Raw genomic sequence first — 21835 nt, 5'->3', positions numbered from 1 at the left:
CCACTGGCCCTTTGCCAAAGTTTCTCCAGTCATCTCTTGGCTGGATCAAGTTCATCCTCCTACACTATCTTGTTCAATATGAACAAGGCAGAACCTAGCCACATGCAGGCATTTAAAATTCAGTTCCTAAGTTATACTAGCCACATTTCAAGTGTTCATTAGAGCGATAGGTGGCCAGTGGCTGTAATTTCGAACATCACAGCTATAGAATGTTTCTAAAACTATAGAAAGTTCTATTAGACACGGCAACTCTAGTGGATTCCTCAGAAAGGGGGCATGTGTACAAAAATTTCTATGTGTAAAACCTCAGAGAAAATTTTCTTAGATCCTTGATTATTTGGACACCTTGGTAGGATATATATCTTTGGTTTGTACTTTTTGCTTCATTTCTTGAAAATGCTGCTCCATGCTGCCTTGCTTTTGAGAAATATGATACCTAATTCTCCCTTGTAAATTATTTTCATCTTTTTGCCTAGAAGTCCTGAGAATCTTTTTTTCTTTAAATATCTAAGTTCCTGGGGCACCTGGGTGGCCCAGTCGTTAAGCGTCTGTCTTCAGCTCAGGTCATGATCCCAGGGTCCTGGGATCGAGCCCCGCATCAGGCTCCCTGCTCGGCGGGAAGCCTGCTTCTCCCTCTCTACCGCTTGTGCTCTCTCTCTCTCAAATAAATAAATAAAATCTTTTTTAAAAAAATAAATAAATATTTAAGTTCCAGTAGTTTACAATGATGTATTTTGGAGTTCATTATTTATGGTACATTTTTCCCTGCATCTAGTGAAAGAGCCCTTTCAATATGTAAACTCAGGTTTTCTTTTATTTCCGGAAAGTTTTCTTGATCACAGTTTCAAATACTAGTTCTGTTCCAATGTTTTGGTTTTTCCTCTTAAAGACTCTGATAAAATGAATATTATTCCTACTTTTCCTATCTTTCATTTCTACTAGTTTCTCTTCAACTCCTTTTATTCGTCATCCATTTTCATTCTCTTGACTGTTTTTGCTGCTTTTCCTTGATATCTTTTATTAAATTTAAATGTAAATCCATTCTCCTTTGGGCCCTTTGTAATTTAGCCTTTATTTTTGATATGGTTGTCTTATTCTTCTACTTCTATCCTGAGTTAAACCAGCTGTGGTTTCATTTCTTTGTGGGATTTTTGGTCCATTTCTGCTGTTGGCTTTAATATTTCTGATTAAACATGATTTTTCATATCCCCCATGTTGGTTTGAGGACACCTGACTCCTTTTGGAGTGTTACAATTTTTTTCTGCTTCATGGTCAGTTTTCTGGGAAATGTTTTTATTAGCTCAAATAATCGTATCTGCAGTTTCTGCTTTTTTATAGTAGTTCTGTATGGATATGATCTGCTCTTTACCAATCCTAGTCATGTCACAGTTTAAAAGTGCCCTCTTCTGTACCGTTTCTTTAATGGATTGGGGAGAGAGTGACGGAGGCTGATAGGTCTTATTTCTCTTGCATTTCTGCAGGATCCCTAATTTTCCCCTTACTCCTTTTTTCCCATCATTGCTTTATCTCAAAGGGGTATAATTCCTTCTCTATATATCTGGTTCTTGCCAAGGCAGTGTCTCTCCAAGTGTCCACTTCTATTCCTGCCCACTTCAAGCCCCTTCTCTATAGCCGTGCTGTGAACTATCAAACCATATTTGCAAAGCTGAGTATTTTGCACTGAGTATTAATGTTAGGTTCTCTCATGCTGGGGGTGACTCTGTGCTCCATCTAAGTCTTCTATATCCCTCAGCTCTTCTTTTTAAGACTCCCTGCCCCCACTCTCTATATACAGGCTTACAGCACTAGGAACTCCATTGAAATTTGGCTTATTTCTCTACTTAAAGTTAATTCAAAGGTCATTATAGTCTCTGTATCTTAGTAATGCTGAAAGCATAGATTTATTTCCTTACTAATTTCATGGAGTTTTGGGGGAGCTGAATGGGAGAGTGTGTAGGACAATTTGTTATCAGGTGGCTGTCACTATTCTCCAGAACTCTAAATGTTTTTTTAATAATTACAAAGCAGTCCACCAAATGATTATACCATATTTATTGAACCAAGCCTTATTTCTGGAAACTTTTGTTGTATCTACCTTGTCACTAGAAAACTTTGTTGAACATCATTCTTGTACATTAGTATTTCTGTATTTATTATTTCCTTAATAAGGTTTTTGATATGAACTGCTAGGTCAAAGGATGTGACCATCTTTAAGGCTTTTGACATATGCTATAAGACAGTTCAATGGTAAGCATTCTATAAAAATATACATGTCTTATTCTCCGGCCTATTTGCAACTAGTTCTAAAATCTTAAGTGTGAATAGCAGATATATAAAAGGCCCATTAAATTACAATGCTTTGCTTCTCAATTATGTCCAGAATATCACATCTATTATAGTGAATTTTTAAAATGTTAGAACAATTGTTAGCTTTCTAGTATTAGATACTGAAACCTCAGTTACCTTTTCTGCTTCCCGTGTATCATCAAAAAGTCTCCTTTGCCTTCTAGCAGGAATTGGCTTAGCTGTTTCCCAGGCTTCTACCCACATATTGCTTGGAATCTTCATTCGGGCACTCAGTTCTCCTTTCAGAACCATGTTGCCCTTTTCGTCAATGACCTCCTCTTCAATATAATCCCGGGGTGAATACCACCTCACAAAATCTTCCAGAAAACAACCTGGATTAGCTGCCTAAAATAAGGCAAAAAAAATTCAGCAGAATCAAAAATCAACAGGTAATGATAAAACTGTTTACAAATTCATACTTTCACAAAAAGCTTATCTAATCTTTACAAAATCTGATATGTGACACGAGTCTGGGTATCACCTTTAAAACAGGTCAGATGTTCAAGTACTAAAAGCATTTTCTTTTGCTGTCCCCATTTTATAGAAAAAGAAAACATTTGATGAATTTAGAAATAAAAAGTTGATGTGAAGTGAAAATAATTCTCTTAAGTGTATTGTTAAGTTACATAAGTTAGTTTAAAATTATAATATAGTAACTACTCAATACTTGGAAAAGTATCAAATAAGCTCAAGTCAAGTAATTAAATAATATACCATGCGATCAGAATAATAACACAATAACAGAAAAGTTCTACCGTTTTTTCCTTCAATAAATCACTACTGGTACTGCAATAATTATCAGCTAACCTCAGAAATGTTCTACTCAGTCATCAAATTCTTGTGCTTTATATAACAAATTACCATCACATAAACTGCTTTTGTCCTGTTAAGGAACTAGAATTCAAACTATTGCTTCTCAGGTTTCTGAAACCAACTAATTAAACTTTTATTTAGTAGGCAAGTCTGTAGAATTAATGATGATGCATGCTAAAATGCTTTAAGTAATTCTACAGTCAAGCCTGGAGAAAAGGAGAGGCTTTACAGGGTAAGGCATGGAGGTCGTCTTTGCAAGTGTCCAGTGATGTATCAGTAGAGTACTAAAGATGGATACACACACACACACATACACACACACACACACACACTATCTCAAAGGATATGTGTGCACACATTAAACACATACCTTTTTGGTTAAATTCTCTACCACAACATATACTTCCTGCCAAGAGTACTATTTTATTTTCCTGAAACAGTTAAGTGATATAAACATTAACAAGAAAGTGCTAATAAGCAAATCATTTTCTTCCTTTTTAAATTAAATTAACCTCTAACCAAAATGAAAATAGACATGATAAGAATAGTCAGTCTTAAATGTAAAGAGCAAAACTGCCCATTTCTCCTCATTGAGTTCACTGTCTCTCAGCTTCACAATACCCATCAATTGGTATTGTGAGGGATGAGGACTCAGAGGAAGGTCCTTTACTGAGAGTTGCCAACATCAACTTCTAAGGGCTATGGCATCATAGCAACAAAAAAATGCTGTGAAGTGCAGTGGATCAAGTCTGCTGCATGACTCAGGATTCATGTACAAAGATCTGGTTATTAATCAGGCAACACCACACCTACACAAAAATATCTTAGGAACTAGAGATAGACCTTGAGAAAAGAGAACGAACTTAAAGAAAATAATACTGAACTCCTGCACTACAGAAGTTAAATAAAAAAAAACACAACAACTTTTAACACAAAAATTCTTCGTCTGCCTGGCCTTACTGTACCAGGCTGAACATACAGCTACCAGGAGAGAGTCATGCCTCACTTCAGCTATGGCTTATCTTTCTTTCTACTGTTAAGGTATGTACTCCAAGGACATGCTTGAGAATAGGCCCTGTCCTATTGAGAGGTGTAGGTACCTCAAGTACGTATCACCATTCATCCAAAGCTCTGCAGATTCTCCTAAGGGCCCCTAATACCCAGTCACCCCTATATAAAAAGGTAAAGGCAACCATGTCTATTTTAGAATGACTCCGTTTCCTTAAATATATTAACTGATTCCCACATAGAGACAGATGTGTAAGTTGGCTATCTAAAATACAATCTTTTTATTGAAACCATGTTTTAAGAGATTTGTAGGTACTCAAGTTAGTCTACAACAGTCTACTGAACCCAATCTTGCTGAGGTACAGTGTTGGAATTATAAGGAACCTTCCCGTGAGGAGCCAATATGTTTCTTCTATAAGGACAACTTTTACAGTTCCAATTTGGGATTTCATCTGGTAAATGCCTCTGCAAGGAAGCTGTAGCAGGTTAAGGACAGATACTATGAAGGCAGCTAGAAGTCAGGTACAAAAATAGCTGCTGCACAGTCCTACTATGCACATACACCCTTTTCTACCTTTTTGATTTAACACATGTCCTGAGAGTCAACTGTCTTCTCACTATACCAACTATTTGTCTTAAAACAATTATGTCTTTCTTTCTTGTCTCATGGCAGAATAAAATGCACAGATTTTCCGTACCTTTTTAGTCTCTAAGAAAAACACATACCTCTCAAGAGGTTACCTGAATATTTTTTTTTTTTGTAAAGATGGGGTAAATACATAGAGAATAAAAGCATTCCCTTTTACTGTCACTAAAATCTGCTAACAGGGAAGATAAAAGTAACATAGGTTTTCATAGGGTATTTATATTGAAAAAAAAATCAATCTCGGGCTGGCATACAGCATGAAAGCAGGACTGACTGGAGGCTATGAAATGAGGAGATGGAGGCCATCACAGGTAGCAGCAGGTCAAGGAGGAAAATCTGGGCATGGGAGACAGTTCAGAGTATCAGCAGGAGGCAAAAGAAAGGCCTATGGCCCACCAGACTACCCACTTGGTTGTTTTGTTGCTGTTGTTGTTGTTTTTAATGCACATGGCTTCACCTCGGCTTTCAAAAATAAGTAATTCAAAAACAAAAGACCTTTCTTCATCCCTGGGTTTTTAAGCTAATAAGCTAAATGTCACCATTCTCTGAATCTTCTATGTTCTAATATAAGCCTATATCTAAGCTTAAAATATTCTTCTCCAGGTAGCAAATGCCTACTCATCCTAAATGGTGACTCTTCTGAGAAACCCTCCATGACCCACTCAGCAAAGTCAGTCACCTTTTTGACATTGCCTTCATAAGTGAAGGCATCACCTAATTATTTACATATCTCCCTCCACAACCTTAATAGACTATAACTGAGGATAAACATTGTATTTCCTACTTATCTAATCACAGTACAAGTCATAAAGTAGGCAATCAAAAAGTTTGTTGAATGAAGCAGCCTATGTTAAATCCTAAGGGTTTCCTAAGCCATGCATTAAATTGGCTGAACACACACAAAGGAGAAAAACATCCCAAAGCACATAAAGAAATGATTCAATTCTCAACTTTCGACTACTGTTCAAAGATTGTTCTTTTTTTAAATTTAAGAAGCAAGTCTGGCTACGACGTTTAGGAGATAAATGTAGGTTGTTGTAACTACTAAGAAATCAAAACGTTTAATAAAAAAGACATTCAGGCCTTCACACCACTTTAGAGAGTGACTTTCACAGCTTTATCCCAGAATAGCTCAAAATAGACTCCCAAGCTCTGACAGTGTGACCCACCTTAAAAGATTCCATATCTGAAAGCAGACAGGCACTCTGCATGCGTGCTCGGAGGTGAGCCCCTTCTGCTGATGTACCTAATTTAGCTAGAACCTCCGACTGCTCTTCTAGCAGATCTTCTGTCATAGGCGCTGGTTCCTGTGAAGCACAAAAGGACAAAGCTCATGAACAGCTTTTTTTTAGAAAAAGCAGAACTATAGAAACACAATAAAGACAATTATATCAGCTCTAGCAGTCATAAGATCTGTATTTAAAAAAATTTAGAGAAATTCACAAATTTTTTGGAACCTACATAAAAAATTAACAAATTAATAATAAATATGACTTTCAGGACCCCCCCACAACAAATAAGATTATCAGGTTTGCCTTGACAAGGATTAATAAAAGACAGAGGAATTTGGGTGCACCGAACATTTTCCTGCCTCTTAATGATAACAAGTGAAGTCCTAATGATATGTTTATATATGCCATCGTTAGTTACAACCAGGTTTTTATTGTAACTCATAAGAGAAAAAAATGATAAATATGAAAATTAAAATAAAGGCAAATTAATTGAATCCCAACTAAAAGACCACAAATAACTAAGTTTTATGTTGGAAAAGCTGCTTTGAGTTTAGGTTCCAAAGATATTCTAATTACTGATTCCCATAAGAAGTCTTTGGATTTTTGTTTTGAGAATCAAGGACATTATAGAATTCTAATGGTAACCCCAAATAAAAAAGAAGCTAAGGCAAATCTAAAGGAAGGCACAACTACAGAATCATTATGAACATTCCAAGCTGTTCAAAGGGTCTTAGGAAAGTTCTCTAAGAATTGATTCCATTAGATTTTATATCTGAAATACGAAGCACTCAACAATCCAGAGACTAACCAAACAAAGCTCGCCTGCTTCATTCTTAAAGCCAAAAAAACCCATGGACTTTTCTATTACTAGATAATAAGATAAAGCACAAGAGAAATAATTTTTTAGAGTATCTTGCCAATAAATACATTCCTTCTAGATTTCAACAGCTTACTTTAAAGCAGGTTTTATAGCCTCAGCACTACTGACATTTAGACTGGATAATTCTTTGTGGTGGACCTGTCTTATGCATTGTAGGATGTTTAGCATGATCTATGGCCTATTAGATGCCAATAGCACCACTCCACCTCATGATAATCAAACGTGTTTCCAGACATTACCAAATATCCCTGGGGGGCAAAAATCACTCCCCAGTTGAGAACCACTGCCATAAGATAAATAATTTTCACAAATATCTGTCAAAAATAAAGTAGGAACACGATAAAGCTATGGCATTCAAAACACAGAGCAACAAACAAAAGAAAATAACTTTTCTTCTATCATCCTCATTTTTGAAACAAACCTAAATGAGGCACTTTCACATACTGCTGAAGAGAACATAATGTATAAGCTTTTCTAGAAGACAATCTGGGAATCAATACATGGCATTAATGATCATGCCCTCTGACCCAATAATCCACTTCTAGAAATAGCACTATAGCATTACTTAGAATAGTGTGAGAATTGGAAAGAATCTCAATGTACAATAATAGGAAAATTGTTTGATATAGGAAAAATGGAAAGAAACCGCTCTAACAGTGATTATCTGTGGATTATGGAATTATGAATTTTTGTTTTCTTTTCTGTACAATGAACATGCATCACTTTTAAAGTCTCACACCGATACTCAGGGTTGAATAGTAACAGGTAAGGCAATATGACACAGTGGTTAAGAGCTTGGGCTCTAGAAAAAACGTGCCTATGTTTGAATCCCAGCTCTATGACCTTGGATAATCACTCAAGCTTTCTGTGACTCTTTCTTGTGAAGAAAAAATCCTGGCACATAATAAATGCTAGCAATTAGAGACAAAATAGTTAGGTTTTAATTATAACCTCCCACTGATATCAACATACCACAAATTAAAAAAATTATATGAACCCCCAATGAAGCAGTACTCAAGAGCAGAAGCCTTCAGTCTTTTCATTAGGAAGGAGCTACTTTTCATTGTCCTACAGCCCTGAAATCTCAGGATGGCAAGAAAGGAACAAGATGTTGAAAAGATACTGATAACCCTCCCACCTGGAAATCTCAGGCCAGTTGTAAGTAAAGAAGAACATGATTAAGAGGAAGAGAAGCAGCAAGTAGCCCAAGGACCATACACTTTCATATCTACTACTTCTAAATATGCTCAAAGCTTCCTCATATACATTATCTCATGTGATCACTGAGAGGAGGTCAGAGCATTTTACAACTGATCAGACTGAGGTACAGAGATAAGTGACCTACCCAAAATCAAGTGGCAAAACTACCAAGTGTCAAACTGAAGGCAGAATCTCGGACATCTATCTGATGCTGACTTTGAGAACTACTAGTTTGGTTCAATCCACCAGTTAAGGACTCTTGCTCCAAGAGATTTCTCCACAGGTTTCTCTTCTAGTCCTGGCTCTAGAATATTAGGTAAAGTCTTTAAACTTTTCCTAGCCATAAATTTTAGGTTGAACAAGTCTACGTGAAAGAAATATTAAAGTGTGCTTGAATTCTTATGAAGCAAGGATCTATATAAAGTCTTATTTTTCTGTGTGTGAAGTGGGCAATTGATTAATGGCACATTTTAAGCTAACTTCTAAAGTGTGAAATTTTAAGTGTTTCAACTGAGATCATTTTGAATTCCAACCATTTTATGTAAGTACATATACAATGATTATAATTCAAGCGAGATTAACTTTTAAGAAAGTAAAATAGACTAAAAATCTGCCCTGATTTGCCTAAATGTAAGATATAAAAATGAATTTTTAAATACATAGGATGCATGTTGAGAAAAAATAAGTTTAAATTATTCCAGATTTATATAATAAATCTGAATGTAGAAAATGAAGCATCTAAAATGAATGAGGGGGGTATATAGCCTTTTGAAAAGAAATAACGCTTGAGCTTCCAGAATAACTTTTTTGGACTCTTCATTATCCCAATCAAACCAAGACAACATAATGTAACTAGCTCATTAAAAATAAGGAATACTGTTAATTAAAATTTGGAAAGGGAAAAGATGTAATAAATTAACCTTTGCTGGATACTTACATGCCAAATGCTTTTAAACATATATGGTTTAATTCTTAACAACCGAGAGTAATACAAACTATTCTTGGCTTTTAAAGGATTTAATATTTGATTATTAAGCAAATAAATAGATAGGGTTTTCAAACTGGAGATATGTTAGAACAGAAATACTTTCCTTTTCTTCCTGTCAATCACTGATCATAGAACCATTTAACTTTTTTAACCGCTTTTGTGAAGTATAATCGACATATAATAATTTAAAGGCTACATCTGATGAGTATACATCCATGAAACAATCACCAAAATCGAGATAACGAATATATCCATCACTCCTTAAAGTTTCCTTATGATCATTTTTGGAATGTTCATCAAAAAAATGAATGGACAAACTGTGGTATATCCATACAATGGAACACTAGTACTAGCAATAAAAATGAATGAACTATTGATACACACAACAGTATGTATGAATCTCAAAATAATTATGCTCAAAGAATTCCTACACACACAAAAATAAAAATGAATAAAATTTACACAAAATTCTAAAAAATGCAAACCAACCTATTATTTTTATTAGAGAGCAAAACAAGGCTCAGAAAGAAAACACAGCTTGTACTAGCAATACTGTTAATAAGTGGTAGTGCCAGAATATAAATCTAGCTCTGGTAGATTCCAAAACCAAGGTCTATACCACAAGACCTCAATGCCAACTGCATGCTCCAAGACAAAATTAGATTAACTATACACTCAGTTTTTAGTATTAGAATATTCTGTCCTAAACCTAAAATTTAATAATGAAATACCTAAAAAATATAATTTACTTTTAAAAGGATATAATGAACAAAAAGCATTAAGGCCTGTCAAACAAAAAAACCAACCTTGTAAATAATAGCCACCTGCCAAAGAAACAGTATAAGCATGGAACAGAATCCATGCTTAAAATTATCAAGCAAACATCCCAATATCTAACTGTATAAATATTAAAATTAATCAACCCATTTCAAAATATAAAAACTGCTTACAAACTTTTAAGTAAATCCTTGCATCTTGAGAAGCAATACTAGCCACTTACATCTTATAAGAAAAAGTCCTCATAAGAATAATAGCTAAACACTGAGTGCTTATTGTGGACTAGACACCGTATTCACTCATCATGTGCTATTTCACTTAAAATTCACAATTAGCTTAATGATAACCTCAATATGCAGAAAAGCATTTGATAAAATATAACACCTGTTCATAATAAAAACTCTCAAAAACCAGGAATAAAAGAGAATTTCCTTAATATGATAAATGATAATCAACATCAGATACGCTCAATGATCATTATATGCTTTCCCCCTGAAGTTGAGAGCAAGAGCAGGTATCCATACGCTAATCAACACTGTACTGGTGGTCCAGTACAATAAAGTATGAAAAAGAATTAAAAAGTATAAAGGTTAGAAAATCAAAATTCAAATTGTATTAACAGATAACATGACTGTGTATACAGAAAACTCCAAATAATCTACAAACTGCTAGAAATAATAAGTGAATATACTAAGATTGCTAGATCCAAAGTCCATATAAAAAAAATCAACTGTCTCTATGTATCAGGGAAAAAAAAATTTCAATGGAATTTTTAAAAATGCCATTTATAACATTTAAGAAATTACGAAAACTATGAATTAAATCTAATAAAAGATATGCAAAACCTCTACACTGAAAACTATAAAACACTGGTAAGGGAAAGTAAAAGAAACCTTAAATAAAATGAAAGGTATTTCACGGTCATGGGACTCAAAATTGTTAAGATGTCAATTCTCCTTAAATTAATTTATAAATTCAATGCAATATGGATTAAAAACCCAGCAGGATTATTTTACATGTGGAAAATGACAAGCTAATTCTAAAATTTACATAAAAATGCAATGAACAGCCAAGATAATCTTGAAGAACAAAGTAAGAAGATTTATACTACAAGACAGAAAGACTGTAAGTTGGAGTAATATAGTATCTTATTGGTACAAGGATAGACAAAGAGACTAATGGATAGAATAAATAGTCTAGAAATAGATGAACACTCATTCGATCATATGATTTACAACACAAAGACACCACTGCCATTCTGTGGGAAAAAGCAGTTCTTCTGAATAATGGTGTTGGAACATAATTATATATCCTTACAAAGAAAAGACAACCTTTTCCTCATACCAAACACAGTCAATTTGAGGTGGGTCACATACATAAATGCAATAGGTAAAACAATGAAGCTTCCAGAAGAAAACATAAGAGACTACACTGGGGCAGAAAAAGATTTCTTAAAAGGGAGACAAAGCACTATCCACATAAGAAAAACACTGATTGCTCAGACTTTATTAAAGTTAAGAATGCCTATTCAACAAAAGGCATCATTAAGAAGGTGAATAGACAGCTATAGATTAGAGAAATTATCTATAATACATATAACTGACTGAAAACTCATATCCAGAATATATGAAGAAACCTGCAAAGCAGTAAGAAAAAAAAAAACTAACTTTTTAAAACAGGCAAAGGCTCTGAATAGGTACGTCACCAAGAAGGTAACCAAATGGACAATATATAAAATACAATATATGAAAATGTGTTCAGTTGCATTACTCACCAAGGAAATGTAAAAACATGAGATACTACTACATACCCACCCAAAAGCCACAAATTTAAATAACTGAAATAATCAAGCACACAGAGAAGACTCAACATAGCGGACTTCAGACTGCTATCCTCTGAAAGGCCTGTTTGCAAAGTTGACCCTTTGCTGGCATCTAGAAACTTGGATTTTGACAGGATCTCCACCGTACTCAGAACTGATAAAAAATGGCACACTGTGCCTAAATTATTTGTGCAAACGATATGGTTTATGCTGAACACCTGCTTTCCTTCTAGGAATCTGGAATTATGGTATGTGCTAGGCAGAGGGCGCCAATATGACCAGCCCCCCAGTAAAAACCCTGAGCACTAGACCCTCTAAAAAGTCCCTCTGGTAGACAACATTTCACAAGTGATCACAATTCATTGCTGGAGTGAGAATTAGGCATATCCTGTATGGCCACACTAGAAGAGGACTCTTGGAAGCCTGTGTCTGGTATCCTCCAAACTTTGTCCCATGGGCCATTTCCTATTCCTGATTTTGCTTTGTATCCTTTTACTTTAATAAAGTATTGCTATAAGCACGACTATATGCTGAGTCCTGTGAGTCCTCCTAGCAAATCATCAAACCTGGAAGTGGTGACACACCAAATGTTAGGGATTATGTGGCATAAACCCCAATTGTTATATATTGTTGGAGGGAATATAAACTATTCAACCACTCTGGGAGACCATTTGGCAATATCTACTAAGCAAAAACATATTTCTACCATGTGGCAAAAACAATTCTACTCTTAGAAATTTATCCAAAAGAAAATGAGTGCCTATATTCACCAAAAGACACTTAAAAGAATGTTCATGTATTTGTAATAGCTCAAACCATAAACAACTCAAATTCCATCAGCAGGTGAATGGATGAGCAAATTGTGGCATGTTCACTAACAGAATACTACAAAGTAATAAAACACACACACAAATGATTCATGTAACAACATGGATGAATCTCACACATGGTAGTTTAAAAAAGCTCAACGCGGGCGCCTGGGTGGCTCAGTTGGTTAAGCGACTGCCTTCGGCTCAGGTCATGATCCTGGAGTCCCGGGATCGAGTCCCGCATCGGGCTCCCTGCTCGGCAGGGAGTCTGCTTCTCCCTCTGAACCTCCCCCCTCTCATGTGCTCTCTCTCTCTCATTCTTTCTCTCAAATAAATAAAATCTTTAAAAAAAATAAATAAAAATAAAAAAATAAAAAAGCTCAACGCAAGAGCAGGAAATGTATGATTGTATTTATACACAAAAGAGTAAGCAGAACATAATTCCATTTATGAGATTCAGAAACTGACAAAATTAACCTGTGGTGATAAAGTCAGGAAAAAACTTACCTGGAGGGGAGTACTGGGCTATGTTATCCAATACACTTTGCTATTTGAAATAAATTTACTAAAATTAAAAAAAAATCAGTTTCTCGGTTGCATTACCACACTTCAAGCACTCAATGGCCACAAATGGGTAATGGCTATAGTACTAGACAGGAGAGATAGAATATGTCCATTTCTATTTTCACAGAAAGTTCTATTGATCAGTACTTTTCTAGGATGATGGGAATTTTCCATACCTCGGGATCTGGATGGTAGCTACCTGAGTTTTTAAAAATGAAAAAACTCACCAAGTAGTATACTTAAGATTTGTGCACTTTATATATAGTTTATAAACCAATGAATAAGCAAATGTCTTTTAAATGACAGGAGAAAACATGCACAATATATATAACAAAGGATCTATATCTAAAATATGAAGGACAAATATAAATCAATAAGAAGAGGTCAACAACCTAAAGGAAAAATGACAGGCAAGTCAAAGGAAAAGATGGCCAATAAACATACTAAATGATGCTTAATTTCATCAAAAATCAGGGAAAACAATCTAAAACAGTGAGATACTACTTTTGTCCATCATATTCGTAAAAATTTATATGACTGGTAATGTTGTTTATAAAAAAAATAAAATATGAATATAAGTTCCATGAGTACAAGAACCTTACTGTCTACTTTACTGCTAAATCCCCAAGTTCTAGAACAGTGGTTGGCATATATTAGGCCCTCAATACAGATTTGTGCCAGGAAGGAATTGAGAAAGGGAAGTTGAGTAAAGAATAAAAAAAAAAAGAGAGAGAGAGAATAGTATTCCCTTATTCCTATATATGCACCAGTGACCAGAGTATAAAAAAGGTACAGCCTTTTTTTTTTTTAATTTTTTTTATAAGGTACAGCCTTTTTGAACAGCCATTTTGTAATCTGTGTATCTGCTTATCTAGCAAATCCATTTATTTTCTTCCTTAAGAAACATTCAAACGTGGGGGCACCTGGGTGGCTCAGTTGATTAAGCATTTGCCTTTGGCATAGGTCATCATCCCAGAGTCCTGGGATGGAGCCCCACATCAGACTCTCTGCTCAGCAGGGAGTCTGCTCTCCTATCACTCCTCTGTGCTCTCCCTCTCTCAAATAAATAAAATCTTAAAAAAAAATTCAAATGTGAACACAGTATGTGAAAAACTGCAAGAATTTGCACTGTAGCACTATTATAGCAAAAATTAGCAAATAACATATACTGTACATTAAAAGGGGAATGGTTAAATAAACTGTCTCCTCTCTGCCATGGAATATTACACAGCAATTAAAAAGGAATAAAGTAGACCTACATGTAATGTCATGGAAAGATCTCCAAGACATGCTAGGTTAAAGGGTGCCTGGGTGACTCAGTCGTTAAGCGTCTGCCTTCGGCTCAGGTCATGACCTGGGATCGAGCCCCACATCGGGCCCCCTGCTCCACGGGAAGCCTGCTTCTACCCCTCCTACTCCCCCTGCTTGTGTTCCTGCTCCCGCTCTGTCAAATAAATAAAATCTTTAAAAAAAAAAAAAAAAAAAAAGACATACTAGGTTAAACAAAAAGTTGTACACCAATGCATACATTTAAAAACAAACAAAAAAGGGGTGCCTGGGTGGCACAGTCAGTTGAGCTTCCAACTCTTGGTTTCAGTTCGGTCGTGATCTCAGGGTCGTAAGATTGAGCTGAGTGCTGAGAGTCTGCTTTCTCCCTCTCCCTCTTCCTCTGCCCCTCCCCACCACTCTCTCTCTCTAAAATAAATAATTAAAATCTTAAAAAGACAAAAACTAAAACCAAAAAGTCCACTAAACTATGTATCTTATGTATACACATACATGTACATCAATATATAGGAACAGGTATAAGAAATGATAACCCAAACCAGTAACAGTGGCTACTTCTAGAGATGTGAGTTAAACTAGTGGGTAGTGGTTTTTATTTTTTCTAGATTGAGTTTTTCACAATAAAATGTATTCACATACTTATGCAAAAACAACCCAACAAAACTATTGTTCTTCCTTAGGTGTTGAGTTGTTGCTGTTCTACTTCCTACTGGTGTAAAGTGGCTTTGAACTGTATTTTTGAATAGACAAAACTAATCATATAAATTCAAGGAATTTTACTTTTGTTCTTTCTCCATTTTTGGATTTTGTTTCTTAAACACCCATATACTCACCACTCATTTTAAGAAATAACAGATCACCTTAACCATGATGGACTACTTATTTCCCTAACTTCAAAATATTTCTCAATTTCAGAAATGATAATACCTGAAAGCCCCAAAAGTTTATTTAGATTTGAAATCTTAGATCTTTGAACACAGATTGTTTAAAGAATTACTCCTACCCAAAGCAATCATTTCCTACTAGGATGAAGATATAAACAACAAAATAAAAATAAATAAAGCTTAAAGAACCAGTCCGTATCCTACCTGGGTCACTGGAATGTAGAGAGGTTCTCCATTATGTAGCAGTGTGAGTTTTCCATGCTGATACAGTCGTCCCTCTGGTTTTAAGCTTGTCATCTCCTTAGGTCCTCCTTTCTTGCTACTCTCTTGTCCGTTTCCCTTGAGTTCTTCAGTATCACTTAGGCATTCAAAAAATTCTTCTTCACTGTCACTCCAAGAATCCCAAGATTTTCCTACGTCTCCCTTTTCCTTATCCATATCTTTTAGATTATCTGGCCCCAGCTGGTCTCCAGCTCTTCCAGCATCCCCTGGATACATATCTGAAGTATTTGTCTTTCTCCCCTCATCACGGGCCTTCTTTCTTTCAATACAACAATTTAACATCTTAAGAAAACAGAAATAATATTTATATATGTTAGTTACAGTAAAATAAAAATCTATCCATTTCTTCAATATTTAATTTGCCTTCTCCACCCATTCCCTGGACCCTGTTGTGAATAACAGTGACTACAAGTAACCTACAGCAGCACAATGAGAATAGCCTATAATCCGTTATTACATTTAGTATTAGAATAAACTCCAATTAAATTAAGACCATATTTAGATACTGTCATTGGGAAATCTTTACCTGTAGTTTCTGATGTAGTAAACAACATCTTAGATCTGGGGGTCCACTGGCTAATCTATCAAATAAAGCAGTGGGAAAAGTTAGTTTTAGTAAAATGGCTTCAGGTACACAAATTTCTTATGCTACCATAAATTTTAACCATTTGATAAGAAATCAAAACTAGATTTCAACAGGTAAGATAACTGAGATGGAGCAAATAAAGACTAAAAAAAAAAAAAATCACAATTTATTTTATCCTCCTAGTCCACCAACAGCAAATATATTTTTCAAAGCATAGCAGCAAACTAGTAATAGTTCTCAAGTTAATAGAAACTTAAAATGAAAAATTTCTCTAAATCTATCCCAGGGAGTAGCTACCATACAGTATTTCACACCACACAGAACAGGTTAGTTACATATTCAGTTCTCAATTATTATAGTGGATTCTCAATATAAAAAAAACATTGATTTCCACTTCTCTTTTGCCAAGAGGAGCCTAATCTGCCTCTAGTTCTAAACCACTTAGGTTCCCAAGAATCAGCCAAGAGATAATCCAGCTAAGCAGAGACTGGCAAATGAAATAGAAGTAAATATTTTTGGCTCAATCACCAATTTATACTACTCATATCACAATTCTGCCTTAGTATATGTAGATGAGCAGTAACCTATGCAATATTGAAATATATGGTAACTAAATTCTTCTACTTTATTAAGTGAAATGTCAACATAAATTCCACAAAAAAATTACAGGTAATAGTGAGTACCTGAACTTATGAACTCTAAGAATGTTTTCTCTTCAACTATAATAATTTATATTCACTACAGAAGACTTAGAAAATACACAAATGTATAAAGGACAAAATAAAAATATAATTGCACACCTGGGAAAAACTACTGTTAACATTTGGCTTTATTTCTTCCCAATTATATTTCTATAAATATAGATCAGCAAAACTGAGAGCACTTAGTATACAAAACACTATATTCTACTTTACTACAAATACTACGATCATTTTCTATGTTATTAGAGATTCTTGAAAAAAAAAAAAACTTGTAATAGATCCATAACTTTCCATTGTAGACATGTATCATGATTTACACCATTCTTTTATGTTTGGTACTGAGGTTGCTTCACCTTTTTTCCCCTATTATAAATTTGCTACAATGAACACCTTTGAGTATAAATCATGTCCAGTTTCTTACCACTTTCTTAGGGCAGATTTCCTAGAAGAGAATTAATGGGCCAAAAGACTAATTATGCTAACAAACAAAAAACCTACATATACAAACGAAAATTGAAATTCTTACCCTGGAATCAGAAAGTTGTTTTCCCATCTGAAACGCATTTCAAGAACAAATTCCTGCCAGAGATGTGCCACTCCTTTTAATCCTCCATGGTAGAAATTGATCATACAAAGACACAAAGCCAATTTGTATGTTAAACTGTCAGATGGTGCAGATTTGAACTGATTGTAGAGATTCTAAATTTAACAAAATAGAAACAAAACAAAACTTGTTAACAACATATTTGCAGGTATAATCAAAAACTGTGTGGGGAGAGATTTTAATACTAAAATTAACCTATCCTACCAAACTACCTTTTATCAAATACTTAGTACATTACTGCCTAAATTGTTCTTAGGCAGTCCCATGTTTTCAAAATTTCTGCAAGGATCGAAAGACTGATGCTACAGTTTAGAAAAGCTAAGTCACAACTTTCAATTTCCTCTGTGGAATCTTCAAGATGTATTCCAAATATGTTGTTTTAAAAATCTTTTATTTTTTTTTTTTTGAAGATTGTATTTATTTATTTGAGAGAGAGAACACGAGACAGAGCGTGTGTATGCATGAACATGGATGCGGGGCGGCGGGGCAGAAGGAGAGGGAGAAGCAGACTCCCCGCTAAGCAGGGAGCTGGATGTGGGGCTCCATCCCAGAACCCCAGGATCATGACCTGAGCCAACGGCAGGCACTTAACCAACTGAGCCACCCAAAAGCCCCTTAAAAATGTTTTAATTACAAATGAGTATAGATTTATTATCAAAATCAGAAACATAAAATCAGAACTGTATAAACCGAAAATACGAAGCCTCTGCTTTTCCTCATTTCATGAAATCTACTTCCCAAAAATAACTACTGAAAATAGTTTATCTCTATGCCTGTCATTTAAACATCTCATTTCTCAACTTATTAAAGACCTCGATAAGGAACACATGAAAATTTTGCTTCATTTTACACATTTTACTTCATTAAAGTGTTCCACTCACTGTTTGGTTTTGAAATACAGAGAAGAATCAATGGCAAAACATCAATTTGATAATTTTATAAAAAGTCTAAAATGAGGGAAATCCTACAATCATGTACAATATACTTATTTTTTTACTGTTTCCAGAAAAGTTCTTGCTACCCAGAATACATATGTATGGCCAATGTATCATAATCTGAATGGAGGCCATGATCTCTACTCAAGCTTTCCTAAGGTGATTTTTAAAATTAAAAAGATCCTTGGGGCGCCTGGGGTGGCTGAGTCGGTAAAGTGGCCAACTCTTTTTTTCTTTTTTTTTTTAGAGAGAGAGAGAGAAAGAGAGTACGAGCAGGGGGAAGGGACAGAGGCAGAGGGTGAAGCAGGCTCCCCGCTGAGCAGGGAGCCCAATGTGGGGCTCGATCCCAGGACTCTGGGATCATGACCTGAGCCAAAGGCAGATACTTAACCAACCGAGCCACCCAGGTGCCCCAAAGTGGCCAACTCTTGATTTCCACTCAGGTCATGACTTCAGGACCCTGGGATGGAGCTCTGACTCAGGCTCCGTGCTCAGCAGGGAGTCTGCTTGAGGATTCTCTCTCCCTCTCCCTCTGCCCCCCGCGCCCCCACCCTGGTCACATGAGTGTGAGCCCGCTCTCTCTCTCTCTCAAATAAATATTTTTAAAATAAAATTAAAAAATAAAAAGATCCTTATGCTACTAAACTAGCAATATAGCAACCCCTTAGAAATTCAATGCATTTTAAATATTTTAATATTAAACTCCAACTTACATAACCTTCACTCTCTGATACAGGATTATTGTTGTCTGTGGAAGAACTTCCATCTAATGGTTTCTCAGAAGCAGCATCAGGGAATAAGAACTTAGGGAGAAAAATAAAAATAACCACATTTCAACCAAATTTCCTTTGTTGATATTCATAACTCATATAAACACTACTTTATTTTTTTATGGTTTTGCTATTAAAACAATGGAAATGTGCTTATTGTACTGGCCAGTGGGGTTCTACATTATATCAAACATTTTCTGCTTTTCTTTAAAAATACAGTTTCAGTGACAAGCCAATTTTAGAAATCAGAGATTTTTCTTAAAACCACCTGGTTGTGTAGACTAAACAACTAAAGATACATTCAGTTACCAAGAGAATAGTATTGAGGACATCATTATTCAGTGGTGACTCTTCTACACCTCTGTGTTTTCGTATTTTCTTCTTTGCACTGTGTACCATATTGGAAACTGGTAATTTATGAACTGGAACCGGTGCTGGCTCTGTCAACTTTGACAAAGCATGAGTTATATCTATATCATCTAATACCAAAAAAGTATTAGACAAAACCTAAGAAAAAATTTAAATACGCACATATTCATGAGGCTCTATGAAGATATACAGTCCACAGGTTTTCATATATGAAGTATTAAGAATATGATATTTAAGATGATAACTTTACAAGATACCCCTAGAAAGTCGGAAGCTGTCTAAACCTGTAATGACCAGTTCATCTCTTTCCACGTGGTTTCTGTTTACATGTGTGTAGGAATGGTAAAAAAAAAAAAATTCAGTGCATATGGTAACTAGAATAAAATCTCTAAGGATATACTGTTAAGAAGGAGCCTTTCCCAGGGCCACTGGGGGGCTCAGTCAGTTAAGCATCTGACTCCTGATCTCAGCCCAGGTCTTGATCTCAGGGTCAGGCCCTGCATTTGGCCTGAATTTTTTCAGGCCAAATATTTTCAGTCCTTTTATCACTGTTCTTCCCAAGTGTCTGCTGTACTGCTGACTTTTGATTCCTTTTACTATGCATACTATGCCACATATTACAGAACATGCTCAGGAGACTTTCTCAAATTTCGAGGAAATACTCTGTACCAACCCCCACTACTAGGTACATTTGCAAACAATATCCTAATCTAAAACCACTGTGTAAGGTAAATATTACTGCCCACTTCTTACAGATACACAAGCTGAAAATATGGTTAAGAGTTTTATTCAGATTAATGCTGGGATGAGATTAACATCAAGTTTCCACATCCAATATTCTTTTCATTGCACTCCTCAAAGGTTGTTCCCAAGATTGTCTTAATGCACAAATTGCCAGAAATATGATTATACCTACAATTATAGTAAGAACAGCTATCATTTTACCAGAGGCCTATTATATGCCAGGCAGTGTAAGAGATGGTCCTTTCATCCTTCAAACAATCTAATAGGGTTTCATTAGCCTCATTTATAGATGAGTAAACTGAAATTAAATACCTCCTCAAAATGATATAGTAAAGTCAGGATTAACCCTGGTGTGTGTGGTTCCCAGGCTGGGCCTGTTCCACCACTCTACACCGAGGAGACACCTTAGCTCTTTCTAGTACTTACTTTAAAGCTTTCCCTGACTTTTGTGAAAGGAAGCTTTCAAAAATCCAATTCTGATGTTGACCCTCTGCTTAAAATATTAAACAAGATGAAGCCCAGTGTTTCAGGACTGTTCATCTGTTTCTAAAACCTTCTCTTTAAGATGCAACTCAAGTGCCCTTCTTTATGACACCTTCCCTGACTCCCACTGCCCAGACAGAGACAGACACATCCTCTGCTATGTTCTCACAGCCAAACCGCCAGACTTCTCCCATGCAACATCGTACTGTAACTACAGTTTACCTTCCTTCTTCCCATTAAACTAGTTGGAATTCTCTGAATGTGGAGACTTTGTTTTACTCATTTTATATTCCCAATCCAGTGCTTGCCGCATAGAAGGGACTGGTTGATAACGAATAAATGAGTATACTACAGACACAGAAAGATACATTCAGTTACCAAGAGAATAGTATTGAGGACATCATTATTCAGTGGTGACTCTTCTACACCTCTGTGTTTTCGTATTTTCTTCTTTGCACTGTGTACCATATTGGAAACTGATAATTTATGAATTGGAACCGGTGCTGGCTCTGTCAACTTTGACAAAGCATGAGTTATATCAGCAATTTCTATAAAAAGAATAGAAACGAACAGAAATTATATCACCAACCTTAGCAAGTTAAAGTGATGAATAAACTGTTGATTATATAAAACATTTTAGTCACTATTTTCACTGGTTATTATATGGTCTCAGAATTACAAAATTTTAAGACACATATTCAGCTTTATATGCGTCCATAATGACAAAGGTGTAACACAAATTATTTCTCTCCAGAAGTCTTAAAAAAACCTCTAAAACCCTGCTTTTCAAAATATCTTACAGTTTTGGTAGAAAGAACTTATTAAATGTCCTTAATTTTTAAGCTCAGGGTAAAGCCCGTAGAGAAATGGTAGCACTCTAGTCCATCAAAACTTGTTTTTCCAACTTAATTCAAATGTGAAAATAGATGAAAAGTTACTAGAAAAATGCCAAAGAGAAAGGGTTAGATGTCTGAAAGTAACTTAAAAAAAAGAAATAGGTCACCTCTCCCTTCTTCCTCAAATGTGGATCGTCCAAGAATTTCATCAGTTGACTCCTTTCGACGGCAAATTTTAAAGAATTCAGTGACAAAATCACCTGCATAGA

General features: G+C 35.4%; 1 protein-coding gene across 3 annotated transcripts in view; it reads right to left on the bottom strand.

The window, feature by feature from the left end:
- Nucleotides 1-21835, bottom strand: part of RAB3GAP1 (RAB3 GTPase activating protein catalytic subunit 1) — a 117446-nt gene that overhangs the window by 18134 nt on the left and 77477 nt on the right. For 2 of the 3 annotated variants that reach the window (XM_027589531.2, XM_027589532.2), the window contains exons 12-19: nucleotides 21734-21826; nucleotides 21109-21278; nucleotides 19078-19167; nucleotides 17352-17524; nucleotides 16065-16119; nucleotides 15461-15820; nucleotides 5983-6120; nucleotides 2464-2691 (exon numbers count right to left, since the gene is read on the bottom strand). In XM_027589531.2, coding sequence (XP_027445332.1) covers nucleotides 2464-2691; nucleotides 5983-6120; nucleotides 15461-15820; nucleotides 16065-16119; nucleotides 17352-17524; nucleotides 19078-19167; nucleotides 21109-21278; nucleotides 21734-21826 — 1307 coding nt within the window. Of the gene's footprint in view, nucleotides 1-2463; nucleotides 2692-5982; nucleotides 6121-15460; nucleotides 15821-16064; nucleotides 16120-17351; nucleotides 17525-19077; nucleotides 19168-19443; nucleotides 19642-21108; nucleotides 21279-21733; nucleotides 21827-21835 lie in introns of all 3 variants that reach the window. The other variant, XM_027589529.2, reaches the window with a different exon arrangement.

The sequence above is a fragment of the Zalophus californianus genome, chromosome 3 (genome assembly GCF_009762305.2).
Source record: "Zalophus californianus isolate mZalCal1 chromosome 3, mZalCal1.pri.v2, whole genome shotgun sequence".
In the NCBI taxonomy this organism is placed as follows: domain Eukaryota; kingdom Metazoa; phylum Chordata; class Mammalia; order Carnivora; family Otariidae; genus Zalophus; species Zalophus californianus.
Note: the sequence above shows the minus strand (reverse complement) of the source record. Positions and strands in the feature narration are given on the sequence as shown.